This window comes from Pantherophis guttatus, chromosome 2 (genome assembly GCF_059756535.1).
Source record: "Pantherophis guttatus breed Tessera chromosome 2, ASM5975653v1, whole genome shotgun sequence".
Classification (NCBI taxonomy): domain Eukaryota; kingdom Metazoa; phylum Chordata; class Lepidosauria; order Squamata; family Colubridae; genus Pantherophis; species Pantherophis guttatus.
The window spans coordinates 43,660,644-43,675,887 of record NC_142064.1 but is presented as its reverse complement, the minus strand read 5'-3'; the positions used below and the strand labels follow the sequence as shown (position 1 = coordinate 43,675,887).

Sequence of the window (15,244 nt, the reverse complement as noted above, 5' to 3'; positions counted from 1 at the left end):
TACAATAAAAGAATTCTTTTTCTTTCTGTTTAAATACTTATCTCATTGCTCAAACCATGTTCATGAATCAGATTCTTTAGAATTCCCATCTCTCAGTCCCAAAGTATATAAGAATCACTGTCTTTCTACTGTTCAAGGTCCCTCTTTTTTGGAAAGCAGGTACCCGATGATCATTAAATAAAGTCTGGCAATATCTCTTCAGTGTTGTGCTCTTTTCTTTGGCCAAAACTTCCATGACATTAGTATTGAAATAAATTGGATTGCCAGATAAATTTTACACCAGTATTGGTGACGGGGTAATGCCATTTGCCAGAACTGAAAAGTAGCAGGCTATTTTTATAGGTATCAGTCAACAGACAGATAGTAAGATACACAGAGCTTTGTCTTCCTATTGGTAATAAGGATCATTGGGTTAAGGAAGAATGTTCAGGGAACATTCGTATCTGTCATCTTTATGGAATTGCCTCACTGTACTTCATTTTGCTTTGTACTGCGAGTTAATTTATAAAAAAATAAAAAGAAACTGGTATTGTTTAACTGTTCTCTGTTTGGATTATTATGTTAGTATTTTTGGTTTGGTGTACAAAATGTTTGTAAAATTTCATTTAAAAACCTAAAATGTTCTTTTAAAAGTTCCTTATCTTTTATTTTAGTTTTGCTAAAGTAATGTCTGGTTTTTAGCTATACGAGAAGTTTCCTTGGCCATCATTTTTCTCGAGATCAAGTGATGACAAAGAGCAATGGCTGCATAAATTGGATGTAAGAAGAACACTTAGGGTTTATTTAAAAAAAAATCAAAGATGTCAGATCTTCTGGCAGATTGTTTGTAGTCTTAGAGGTCTTAAGAGGGGTCAGATAACTTTCAAGATTTCCTTAGCTGGATGATTATGGAACTGTATTAGGGAGGTGTACATAGTTAAGGCTAAAGTGGCTCCCAGGGTTTGTAAAGCTCATTACACTAGAACTGTAGCTGCTGTTTGGGCGGAGAGGTCGAAGGCTTCCATGTTGGAAATCTACAAGGTGACCACCTGGGCTTCTCTTCATATGTTTCCATAGTGTTATAACTTCGATATAACCTCTTCTGCAGATTCTCTTTTGGTAAGAAGTTACTTATGAACCAGAAAGAAAGAGAGAGAACTTTGAAGAAAAGAGAGACACTTAGCGTACACTGTTTGGAGCTACCATTAGGACAAGTTCTTTGACAGCTTGCACAGTGGAAAGCTGTGAAAGTCAATTTAGATAGATGAAAATAAAAGTTACAGCTCAAGCCACTAATGCTCTCTGACGGTAATGCCAACAACAAATGATACCGTTATAAGACATATGGTATGCAAAAAAAAAATTATGAAAATATATATGAAATCATATTTTAGCTTAATAAAAATTAAATTTATTTGGTAACTTTCTATAATTTAAAATGTCTATTTCAGTTCTGTTTAGTTTAGGAGAATAACATTCAGAAAATTATTTCAAACTGTTTGACTTCTGTATATTTATGTTATATTTCTAGAGTAGTTCAAGAACTACAGGCTACAGGATATTTCACATTCATGTGAAATATCAAATATGAAACTAATAAAAACATGAACAACTTTCACAACAGAAAGGTTAAAGTGGTTATGCTGTTGGCCTAGAAATCAGGAGACTTTGAGTTCTAATCTGTCTTGTGTGAAAAAACTGGAGGTGACTGGGTCAGCTATTCTCTCTCTGCCCAACACACCTCATAGGGTTGTTGTTGTAAAAGTAGGAAAAAGGATTATTGGCTTGTTTGTTACCCTGAGATAGATAGATAGATAGACAGACAGACAGACAGACACACACACACACACACACACACACACACACACACACACACACACAGAGTGTTTCTCAGAAAATACAACCTACCCCGAAAATAAGCCCTAGCTTGATTTTACACCTGTGCCTAAAATAAGCCCTACGCCCAAAATAAAGCCTAGTTAAGCCCCACCCACCTAGTTGTACTAGGCTTACCTGAGGCCCCCGCAGCCAGGCCATCAACATCCTGACAACTGCCTGGCCTTGTGATGGTGACTCCAGAAACCCCATTCAGGACCCCACATGGTCATCGGCCTGCTTCTCCTTGCTCAGCTCAGGAGGCTGAGCTATGCACGTGGGGTCCTGGAAGGGGCTTCTGGAGCTGCTGCAAGATGAAGCAATTGTCAGGATGTTGATGGCCTGGCTGTGGGGTGTAGGGGCAGCTCTATACCCCCCACCTTGCTTCATCCTCCATCCCCCAACCACTTCATTTTGTGGCTGCTGCACTGGTATGTCACTCAGCCTCCTGCTCCGTTATGGCGGCAAGCAAGGAGAAGTGGCAAAGAATGAAGAAAAATGAAATGAGGTGGTGGGAGGGTGGGAGGATGAAGCAAGGCAGTGGGTGCGGAGTTGCCGCAGCAGCTTACCTGAGGGCCCTTCAGCCAGGCCACCCATACCAAACCCTCACGCCCCACCCCACCCTAGCGTAGCCACATCACTTCATTAACCTGCTTTCTAGCTCCGTTCGCCGCCACCGCGTACAGGGCAACAAAAGTAGTCTGTGGGACTACGGTAGAAAAAATAGTTCAGACCTTCCAACTTCGCGAGATCAAAATTAATCTGAAAAATATGATGTTATGTAAACATGAATATGCTTGATTATATGAATCAATGAAACTCAGAAAATAATAAAGTTTCTCAAATGTTAAGCTAGTTGATTGAATTAACAAAGTGAAAATAATTCATCTTAAAAGCAGCGTCACTCAAAATTTTATATTTGTTGTTTGGGCAAAGATTTGGGAGGTATTTCTAAGAAAGGAAGGGTGTCTTGATTTCCTGCTTTCCTAGAACTTGCAGATAATGGAAGAAAATATGACTGGTAAATCAGTTTTGGTCACCAGTGAAACGAATGCTTCTTTTATTTGCTGATCTATTGTTCTCCTAAATTTACATTGCAACTAAATTATTGGAATATTTTACTGTACCTAGTACAATCTTTATAATTGGAGATAAGATCCTTTGAAGGTACTTAGAACATTTAGTAGAGATCAAGAATACTGTAAAGCAGAACATCTGTATTAAAAATGAGGAATATTTGACCAAATAATGTTTTCCTCCCTTCTAGTAGGCTTTCTCATGCCTCTGATATTTCAGAGATCTCTTGTTAAGATTTTCAAAAACATCTAACATACTTTTCATCTTCCTCTCATCTTTTTTCCCCATTTGTTTGAGAAAGGTGAACAGACAGATCTGATAATGAGCTCCAAGAATAGCTTTTTCCAGTGGAGCTCTTTGAAACCACCCTGGGCAAACTTCTCAAGACGAGTTTTCAAGCTTTGCTTCAGGAAGCTAGAAAGATTTGCAATAGTCTTTCCTTTGTAGATTAAGAAGAAATCTGTTACTGTACATAAATCACTTGTCAAAAATAATGCACTTAGATGTATCAATTGCTTTAGCTGAAGCCAGTTTAACATTTAGATTCTGTCTGGATTCTAAAAAGAATACTGTAGCAAATCATAAATATTATTTTTTTAGGAAACATGGTAATAGAGGAATAAAACATTTACTCAGAACACAGCAATCAGACATTGTTTAATAGGCTTGCTAGAATTTTTCTACATAACCAAACCATAGGAAAGAATATAGGTTTACAAGCAAGTGATCACATTATAAATTCTTATGCTTTCTGGATGCTTATTGTCTTTCTTATTTCTAAAATATCATACTCATAATTTTTTATTGTGGAAGAAATTTTGAGTTCAATGCCAAATAATGATAAATACAGTGACTGGAAGATTAAATATATAATTACAATCCCTGTCAGGGCAATAGAATCATTTCTTTTAAATTTCTATGAAAAAAAAACCTATTTCAATCCAGAATGGTTGTCCCTTATGTTCTTTACCACAGATGGTAATCATTTTTAAGATGGGAGGATCCATTTCTTCAGAAAACAATATTTTGCATAATTAATTAATGATGCTGGAAAGCTGACATTCCTATTCATTTTCTTCTGACTCACTTTTCTACATTCGTTTTCTCCTTCACTCTTTCTTCATTTCTGTTCCTGCTGAAAATCTTTGTATTAGATTGGGAAGTAGGGTGAGGAAGAAGGAACAGTTTCCATTTGTGCAAATTGTATAGAGGATTTATATTGTGTGGATGGAGGGAAGAGAACTCTAGCATCAATATCTTCCCAAACACCAATAGAATCTCCTATTGAAGAGGTTTGGGGACACTCAAGATCTACTGTTTAAGAGCCTGTTTAGTATGACTTCTGCTTCTGTTGCCTCTGAGAGTTCAGTAAGCATTCATATCATGCCACATGTGTTTGCTGTAAATTAGTTGATAGATGATTGATTGATTGCAAAATCCTTAGATAAATAAATTGTAGCAAGAAACCACATAGATAAATAATAGCCAGAAACAGCAACAAAAAAGGAGAATCATGTTCTAAATGTTGCTAGTTATTTTCTCTAGACATTGGGACATGTACTAGGAAAGGGAGTGCTAGCTTAAAATCCATGTTTTGTGAGGGAAGCACTTCCCCCCAATATTCTGAAAATATGAAATCTGCCAGCTAAATTGATAGAGTTAGTCTCAAACATCAAGGATTGCCAGAAAAAACCATTTTGCATCACTAGCAATCCCTGGTAACAGGGCCTTCTCCTGTGTGCAGAGGCCATTTTAGTATTTGTTTTGCCAACAGCTTTCAATTAAATTAAGAACATCTTTATAGATCATACTTATGTTTCAGAAAGTTTGTAAGTTACAAGTTTTTTCACAAAATTAATCTTAATTTTTATTGATATTTTGCAGGAGTTCTGAAAAATGAAAATGAATCCAGCGAATTTCCTGAGCATATTCTTAAGGTTAAAAAGGTGCGTAAAATAAAAATTAAAAATACTTTAATTCTGAGAGATAGTTTTTCTCTGTACACATCACTATAGATTATTAACACATTTATTACAAATCTCTTATATGTAGATGTTAATATCAGCACGATAACTAATTTAATTTAAGCTTGAGTGAAAATATTAATTTTGAGAATATAGAACACTTTGATGAGCCATTTTAGTCCTACTTAAAACATGCAGAAATATTTTCCCCATGTTTTTGTTGATTTTTAAGAAATTAACAAAAAAGACTTTAAGAAGTCTGTTATTTTGTTAATTTGGGATAGTTATTTCCTATTTGCACAGTCTATACAGCTTACTACATATAAAAGACACTTGTATATATTTCTTGTGGTTGGCACAAAAACAAAATTCTGGTATTAGTGCTACCACAATCGAGCTGGTAGGAAAGGGCAATTGTTTGCTCACTTTGCATGAACATGTAAAAGCTTTGGTAAAATAATGGGCCCCCCTCAATTCCATGCACCATATTTTGGGGCCTAGGAATCACAATCTTAAAAATTTGTCATATTATATTATATTCCAAATTAACTCTGGCTTTTCCTTTCCTTCTCCAAGCCAGGTCCAAAATTTATCTGAATGATATTGAGACTTGACATCTGTCAAGTTCCCAAGAATAAATTATGTAATGGGTAGGGAAAATACAAAAGTAATTGCCTATTTTTTGTTGCTGTCATTTACTTTCAGATAATCCAGATAGATGTTTAAAACTGGCATAGATATTCGAAACTGCACATTTGTATGTTAAATATTTATTGTATAAATTTATATTTCAGTCTACCATGCTGGAGTTTGGATGGAGAAATGTTTTTAAAGACCTGTCCCCTTCAGTAGCATACAGTTTAATAATTGCAGTTGAAGATTTTTCCAGTAAAATTCTTGAACGTGAACAAAATGAACAGTCTTCAGCTACTTATTATATGATGTGTCTTGTAAATGTACAAAACATGAATGAATCCTGGAGAGTTGTCCATGAGAAAGAGCAACCAAAACAGATTTCAAAGGCATGTATCAAAAAAATATGGAGGTTGGAGGTTCTATAGGATATTATATTTGTTGGAAGTACCTATAAAGCCAATAATACTCATAAATACCATCATTGGTCTTGTTTATTTAACAGTCAATTAATTGGAGTTGTAAGTTGTAAGTTATTACTGTAAGCATCTTAGAGTATGCTGGAGTTGCTTGGTTATTGTAATAGATTCTGCTTGGAATGGAGTGAATTAAGATTTAAAAGATGTACCATATTTACCCAGTAGATTCACCCTTCCCAAATAACTACCGTATTTTTCAGAGTATAAGATGCACCGGAGTATAAGACGCACCTACATTTTTTGTTTTGTTTTTTTTATAAAAAGTTTTTTTTTATTTTTTAGACAAACACACATACAAACAAACATACAATGTATTTTCTTTGAACAGAGTATTTGGCCGGTTCACAAATTTAAACAGTGTTTAGTCATTTCAATTAAATTTACAATTTCTATATTTCTTTTTTGCCATAATTATTCTTCATCTGTTTTTTAAAAAAAACCAATATTACCCTTCATCCTCATCTCTAATCTTAATCAAATTCAATTTTTCCCTTTTATTCTATATTATACCCCTTCCCATTGTCATATATTTTTATATCCATCCTCACATTGGTTAATTATGTAATATTACAGTTGTTTAATACAAATTCAACATTTTAATATAAGTCAATTAATTATATAACTATCTTTTTTGTATATTAATCAATATGAATATGAATATTCCAATTATTTCCATGCAATCCAATGTCTTACAAATCAATTAATTATATTTACCAATAATAATAAACCAAATAATTTCCCCCATATATTCCTCCAAACCACAATTTAACCATTTCTTTTTTTAATTTTTTTTAAACCCCCTCCCAATTTAACCATTTCTGCTTTCAACACAATATACAATTAATAGTATCTCAATTATTACAATTCCCTAGTTAAATAGAGCTTTCCCCTTATGTTACTCATTTTCACATCTTAAACTCTCCCAATAACCCAAATAGTTTTGCCCATATAATCCTCCAAATCACAACTTAATCATTTCTACTTTCATCACAATATATAATTAAAAATATTTCAATCGTTAACAATTTCCCTAATTAAATTTTAAAATGTTCTAGCTGTTATCCAAGCTACAACTTAATCCTTTTTACTTTCACCACCATATACCATTAAAGGTATTTCAATTGTTACAGTTTATACTTATTCATATTTCAAAAAATAAATAAATAAATAAAAACTTATCATTGTCTAGATTTCAAAAATACAAAGACAAATATTCCAATTATTATTTATTTCATTTTTACAATCATGATTTCCCATTTATTTCTTACTACTATTCATATTTCAATTCTAAATATGTATAACATCTTTCTCTTTCATTTCTTTTTCTTTCTTCCCATTTTTATTTTTGCCTTTTTCTTTCTCCTTTTTTTCTTTTGTGTTTTAAAATCTTCTCCTCTTTTGCCCTAAATTCCCCATTGTTTTCACCTTTTTTAGTGAGGAAAAAGAAGAAAAAGAAATCTCCCTCTGCCTCATTTTTCCTTGCAGCAAACAGCCTGCTTTACTTTCAGTTTCGCTTTCAGCATAGCTTGATTAGCACAAGGGAAAAAAAATCTGCTCCAGCACTTTGCAGCAAGCAGCAGAGCCCTGCGCAAAACAGCTGAGAACAAATCAGCTGAGAGTCGGGAGGTCAATCTAATCAACTTGTGCTAATTTGCTTATGCTGAACCTGAAAGGAGCTGTTTTTTTCTTGCTGTTTGCTTGCAAGGAGGTAACTGCTGCGAGGCACAGGCCAAAGGGTGGGGGCCAGTGGGTGGGCAGGGCTACATTCGGTGTATAAGACGCACCTAAATTTTCACCCCCTTTTAAGGGGGGGGAAAGGTACGTCTTATACTCCGAAAAATACGGTACATATAAATTGAGGAGTGTTATTCACAGTGACAGAAAACAAAACAAAAGGGTCAGGAATGTTACTATAAAACTGCTGCTGAAAAGATGGATGCCTTTCAAGATAAAGACTGCTTGCCTGTTGAATTTAATTCTTTTGTGGTGTTTAAATAGATCTTCTTTGTCTTTATTTCTTTCAGTGCCCAATTACCTATCTCTTGCCTCATCCATGTCTCTATCTTTTCTTCTCTTCCCAGCCTTCTGCTTCCTTTTCCTTCTATAGCAGGGGTGTCAAACTCATGTCGTCACAGCTTTGTCATGTGACGTATCACGACTTCCCCCCCTTGGCTAAACTGGACGTCGGCATGGCCAACACGTGACGCATCCGGCTTACAGGCCGCGATTTTGACACCCCTGTTCTATAGCCATGGTCATTTCTTCTACTGCTGTTGGGATGTGGGAGAGCAATGTGTCTGAAAATAGTTTGTGAATAAAAGAGAAAATTGTTGATATAGGTAGATGCAATTAATTTTACGTAGTAATTGTTAATTCAGTTACTGAAGATTATTTTCACCTATCCCAGACCTTTTGGAGTATAGGTTCTAATGCATATGTTCTTGCGTACATACATACACATACATGTATGTGTCACAAATAGTCATTTGGGGACGAGAAATTACTAAGATTAGTTTCAAGTGGAAGTTATGGGATTTTTTTTACAAATTTGGAGAAGCTGGCTACTGTACAGGGTTTTTGTATGGATTTGAATATATAATTTTCTCTATCAGCTCTTTCTGTGAGAGAGAGAGACTTACTTAAATTTGAATTGTCTTCCTGTTTAATAAGCTTGGCATATTGCCTATTTGAATGTAATTAGGTTTTGTCTATTCAGTCATTGGTTAGAAATTAATGTATACAACTGCAGATCAGATATATTTCCATTAAAAAATGTCACAAGTGACATTTTTTAACATGTTCTTAATATCTACAAGATATATTTCTTTGTACTTCATCCATGTATTTTAGTACAAGAAAATAAAATGATTTCAATATTGATTTGTTTTATATGTCAAGTATACATTTCAATGATACATAGTATGCCCTGTGTATCATTGAAAATATTTGGAATTAAAAATAAGTGAATCCCAACATTTATATTTCTTAGTTTTGTTCGGACATCATGGAAGTACTTGACATGTTGCTCCCATTGGCTCTGGCATGCACAGTTGAATTTTTCCAGGAAATTAGAGCAAACTTTATAGAGGCTTGCAACAAAGTGGCAACAGCTCTCCTGACCAGACTGGAAGAGAGAAGTAAAGATGTTCCCACAAGAGCTCCACTTCAGAATTTATATATCATTCTTTCCACAGCAGTACATATATATCAGCGTTTTAAAATGTATCAAAATGAAATGAAAGTGGACTCTGGAAAGTAAGTCTCTTTTCAGTGATAACAATGTGTTTTCATTATTATTTTTTCTTTCAACTTCCTTTATGATCTATTCTGGCTAAATTTTGACCTAATTTGCTACTAGAACTGAGTGTTGATATTTAAATGTGAAGTATTCCTTGGGGGATATTTGAGAAACCTCCCCTTACTAGTTACATCTACCCATTCCATCAGATCTGGCAGGAGAGGCATTTTGTAGGTCTCTTCTATTAAGGTATGTCATCTGACATAATTCCATGTAACTGATTTTTTATGGAAAGGAGGGCTCACTTTTGTCTTATCCAATCAATTTTTCTCTTGTAATTTCCTTTGATGTGTTAACTATAAAAGGGACTGAAAGCTGGGTCTTGAAGTTCCCTCTTTGAATGAGAAGAATGTCTTTTAATCAGAATGTTCTGAATAAATTGAAATAAAATGATCTTCCTGTCTCAGTCAGTTTCATTGGATGCTGAGGCATGAGCCTAGAAGCCATATTTTGGCCCCAAGGCTTCAGACAGTAAAAAAATGCCACCTGATAATTTCCTCCAAATTACTGATATTTTTAAAACAGGCATTTATTGTAACACAGTAACATCATTATGAATGAATTTCAATTGCAGGAAATTTAGTACTACTATAAAAGCATTCAAAATTCAGAAAAATCTTCTGCCACAAATCCTACCAGCACTTGCTTTGATAGGTTTATAACAATAATATATTTAATGACATTTCAGTATTTCTTCTAGACTGGGGTGTCAAACTCAAGGCCCAGGGGCCCACGGGGTGGTTAGATCTGGACTGCGCAGCCACCCTGGAAATAGCAAAGGACCGGCCGATGCCTCTGTCAATGAAAATGGAGCTCAGAAGGGCTGTAGCCGGACCTCCCAAGCTCTGTTTTCACTGGCAGAGGGTTGCAGAATGCCATTTTTTCTGGCAGAGGGTTGCAGGAAACTGTCACAGCTGAAAATGGAGCTCGGGGGCTCATTTTTGCTGGAAGAGCTCAGGCCATTACACGCACCCCTAACCTGAGTGACGTCGAGCTGGCCATGCCCCCCCTCGCCACGCCCCCTCAAGCTCAAACACAATCCTGATGTGGCCCTCAATGAAATTGAGTTCAACACTCCTGTTCTAGACCAATAGATTAAGGAGCACAAATTGTTTTCATTGGCTGATTTGTTGTTCTGTCTAAGTACTTAGTAAATGACAGGAGAAATTAAAAATATTCCAAGGCTAGAAAAAGCAGCTATGTCAGGGAAGATACTGACAAAAGAATACATTTTTAAAAAAGCTTTTCATTTATTATTTTAAAAAGTTGAAGTTAAATTTTGTGACTAGTTAAAATTTAAATTGATAATTAAAAAAATTAAGTTAGCTATTAGTAAAAGGTAAAAGTTTCTCCTGTCTCGTTGTGTCCGATACTAGGGGGCGATGCAATAACTAGCCTTTATGACTTCCTATCCTTGCTTAATCTTTCATATTTTTGCACCTTATATTACTTATGCCATATATTTGAAGTTAAAAATTATCCCCATAACCTGTATGTTTATATCACATGTATGGATAGTGTGTGTTTATATACTGTATATACTTATATCACATGCATGGACATGCATTTTCCTGACAGTTAGATCAATTAATCAGTGGAACTACTTGCCTCCAGAAGTTGTGAATACTCCAACAGTGGAAGTTTTTAAGAAGAGATTGGACACAACCATTTGTCTGAAATGGTATAGGCTTTTCTGCCTTAGCAGGCAGTTGGACTATACAATCTCCAAGTTCCACTCCAACTCTGTCATTCTATTATTCTGATTGTGTGTGTGTGTGTGTGTGTGTGTGTGTGTGTGTGTGTGTGTGTTAGTTACAAGCCTAATATTTATTTTAATTTTAAATTCACATTAGTGTATAACATTTTGTCAGTCTAAATAAAAATGAATTATACATTAATAACCCTGTTGTTTAGCGGTATCAGGTATAATAATAGTATGTCTTTTAATAATAGCAAAATAAATATCTGATTATTTAGCTAAGTATTTTTTTCTTTATTAAGTCTTCTTCTAACCTTATAAATAGTATAGATTTGTAAAATTACATGTATTTTCAAAAGAGCATATGTAGTGAAAAGATTTTAAAGTTAATGTGGAATCAATGGTAATAGATAATTGCTTATTTAATCATCTAAACCATTTGTAGAATTGTAGATTGCTGTCTCCTTACAGGAGTGTTCTTAAATTGTTCCCTATGATCTTTGCAATTGAACAGGCCCTTATTTCTAGCACTACTCCAGCAGTATAAGGAACTGATCAGCATTCTTCAGTTTCAAGTTACAAACTATTGCATACAAGTGTGTGTTACAAGCATTTTACAGGATGCTGAGAGTCATTACTGGGATGACAACAAAGCTTTTTATGAGGTACGAAAGTAACTTTACTATCCTTCATTTTTATACAAATGTGGTTTATTTTTCTTTATTTTTCACTGATTTGAAAAACAGATGCAAAACAATATGGATTTAAAATGTGGTTTTAAGATTGTATCCACTCATCTAATTGCCTGCCTGCCTGATGTATCTTTCAATGGATATAAAACACAAGGCCAATAAGCTTCTTCTGATTCCCAGATATCCTGTTATATATCTGCGTTAGGTGTGATTCCACTGTTCCTAATATAAATGTCACAAAGTTAAAAAGGGAATAGTCCAGAGTAATTGGACTTAATTAAGATTACAGCAAATTGTATTCTAATTTGCTGTAAATCTTATGGATTTAAGTTTATATTTTAAGGTTGCGACTGATTAAAACAATCCCTGAAGTGCTTTATTACTGAAAATGTTTATCTACAAAAAGTGTAATTGCATATTGTTTATTAATCATTTCACCAACTTGATGAATTATCTGAACCAACTAATTCATAATTCAATAATTGAAGTGGATAAGAATCCATAATCTGGAAGTACTGTATTTTTCACACTATAAGACGCTCCAGACTATAAGACACACATTAGCTTTAGAGGAGGAAAACAAGGGGAAAAAAATCTGCCTCTGCCTCCCAGCAGCCATCTGGTATTCATCTGGCTAGTGTCCTTGCAGCAAACAGCAAACAGCCTGGTCAGCATCAGCACGTTATCACAGCCCCAGCACGTGGCTCATCAGAGTTCTGCTCTGTTGCCCCTACCAGCTGAGCTCAGCTGCTGCCGCCAGCAGGGAACACTGGAGCCTTCCCTGCCAAGCAGCTGATTGGTGGTTGGATCAGCCTCCCAGAATACTGCCGATCGGCTGTTCTAGGCGGTGGGGATTACCACTGCCTATTGCTGCCGCTGCCTATTGCTGCCAATCATCTTCGGTGCCGCCGCTGATCACCACCAGCAGCTGCTTGGCAGCGAAGGTTCCAGCTTTCCCTGGTGGCGGCAAGCGGTGGCAGCAGTGACAGGTGGTGGCAGCTATTGCTACCGCCGCACCAACCTCTCCTCCCTATGCTCTATAAGACGCACAGACATTTCCACCCACATTTTTTGGGGGGAAAAGTGTGTCTTATAGTGCGAAAAATACAGTAAGTGGTTTAGGAAACTGGAGTACCTAAAGATATATTAAGTTTACTGAAAACTATTCTCAGCAACAAACACATAAAAAGGAGCAACTATCCCATAGCTTCCTACATTTTACAGGGAAATTTGCTTTCATCACTGCAGAATTGGTGTTTGGACACATTTTAGTACTGGCAATCATTTTAAATCTGGAAAAAATGTTTTATAGTAATTCAAATTTCTATTATTTGGATTAATGTAAAAATGGTGACTTCTAACTAATATAGCATAAGCTGTAGGGTTTTTAAAAGTCACAATCTGTTTTAAATATTGTGGGGAGTTTAACTCAGCATCTTTTGTTCTTCAGCAGTTTCTTTTCAGTCTCGATTTTATTGAGAGAATCCAACTGATATTGAGGAAGATAGGTTTCTATTGTTTAATCTTTGGTTGTTTTGCCAGGGAGAAAGATGCTCATTTTCTATCCATATGTGGCATTATTTCTGCTATGCTCTTCAACATGACCTATGGACTGTTCTATCTCCTGAATTAGCTCAGGAAATTCTAACAGAAGTGCTGGAAGAATCATTAGCACTTTTGGCTTGCAGATATTTTCAGGCCCAGCCCAGTTACAAAAGGACGCCACAAATAAGGTAATAATTTATCAAGTTATGTACTTTCAATGAGATGATAGCAACAGTAGCTTATTCTTAACTAAAAACAGCTATTAGAAATGAAAGAGGAGTGTTACAGTTAAAATAATATTAAAATCATATTTTTTTTAAAAAATTATAATTTAAAGGCAATTAATTTAAAGATAAAAACAAAAAGAACACATTAAAATCCTATTGAAATCAAAATGTATAAAGTAAAACAGCCAGATGTTTGATCATACATTTGATAGAAGGTTATTTTACTTTATTTATTTCTATTTTATTAAATTCTGAGGGTGTCCAACTTGAAATGATTCTGGGTGGTTTATGTTTTATTTTTTTAACATTAGAGACTGTTAAAAAATAAAGACAATTTTAAAAAAAGAAAAGGTACAACTCCCCACCCCCACCCCCCCAAAAAACAATAGGGACTTATCAGCTACCATTCAACCAGGCATAGGAATAACGTTAAATTTTCAACAACCTTTCAAACACTATCAGGGTAGGAGTTGTATGGATCTTTGGTGGATGCTATTCCAGAGTGCAGGCACCACAACAGGAAAAGTACATTTCCCTAACATGACATTGATTAATTGGAAGGACCTGGAGCGTGCCCACTATGTCTGATTATAATGGATCGTAAAAACTAGAGGTAAGTGGTCCTTGACATACGAAGGGCTTTATGGGCAATAACCAGAATCTGGAATTGCATCTAGAAGCCAACTGGTAAACAGTGCAACAAATTTTGTCGCAGTACTACGGACCTCAGTCCTGATTAATACAGGTCCAGATAATCTACTTCATCCAGGGCATGCCACAGCTGGAATCCCTCTGCCCTTTCAGCAACCTTCCCAAAACAGCAAAAGCTAGAGACTGTATGGAAGTTATCCAAATCTTACTCATGGTCACTCATGCCTTAGTCACCTCCCAATTGGATTATTGCAACACACAATAAAATAGAGCTGCCTTTGAAAACCATCCAGAAACTGCAACTGGTCCAGAATGCAGCAACATGTGCAGTTGTGGGCATCCCACAGTTTACCCAAATTACAACACTGTTATATGAGCAGCACCAGCTCCTGTCAAGTGGAAGAAATCAGGAGTCCAGCCAGTCCAAATGAATATATGCTTGTTATATGCTAAAGCTGAGTGGTGGCCTAGAGGTGAAGACACTTGCTTTCCACTTGGAAGGTTGAGAGTTCAGTCCTAGGCAGGAGCAGATGTTTCTGTATCAGGTAGCATATTACAGTCACTCAGTCTTTTTAAAGAGATGATTGCAGATATGTACTTTTGCTCTCACATTTGCTGTTTTGAAATAAAGCCTTTGCCAGTTATATCAGTGAGATACAGTTTGTCATCTAAGTATATGGTCTGACTGTCTTTTAATTGCAAGTTACTCTTGTGACAGCCAGAGGTGGGCATCCTAACATAGTATTGTGTTCTATGGAGAACCGAATAAGATTGAAAGAAAAAGAAGGAAATAGAAGAAGGAAAAAAAATGCATATGAAAATATTAAAAAAAATTGAGTACTTAAAATTGCAAAGCAAACATAATATTAAATAAATTAAAATCTATAGGTGAAATCCATTAAATATTACGTATCATATTTATACTTAGTATTGGCTTTGAAAATTTTTAAGAGGCAGTGATAAGAAATGACATCCATTACTGAACAGATTGAAAATGTAGATAAGTGTTGATTGTATTCATTGAAACAGCTTCAGCTGACAACATATACTGTATATGGAATAGGCAAGTTAAATTATATTGTTGAATGTGTTTTTAAAATAAAAACTAAATGTTACCTAATAAAT

The 15,244-nt window shown here is 35.3% G+C and overlaps 1 protein-coding gene across 3 annotated transcripts in view; it reads left to right on the top strand.

Annotated features, from left to right (window-relative positions):
- Window positions 1-15,244, top strand: part of KIAA0825 (KIAA0825 ortholog) — a 161,897-nt gene that overhangs the window by 25,557 nt on the left and 121,096 nt on the right. For all 3 annotated transcript variants that reach the window (XM_034440675.3, XM_034440674.3, XM_034440676.3), the window contains exons 6-10: window positions 4,816-4,877; window positions 5,690-5,917; window positions 8,997-9,262; window positions 11,519-11,669; window positions 13,239-13,429. In XM_034440675.3, coding sequence (XP_034296566.2) covers window positions 4,816-4,877; window positions 5,690-5,917; window positions 8,997-9,262; window positions 11,519-11,669; window positions 13,239-13,429 — 898 coding nt within the window. The remainder of the gene's footprint in view (window positions 1-4,815; window positions 4,878-5,689; window positions 5,918-8,996; window positions 9,263-11,518; window positions 11,670-13,238; window positions 13,430-15,244) is intronic.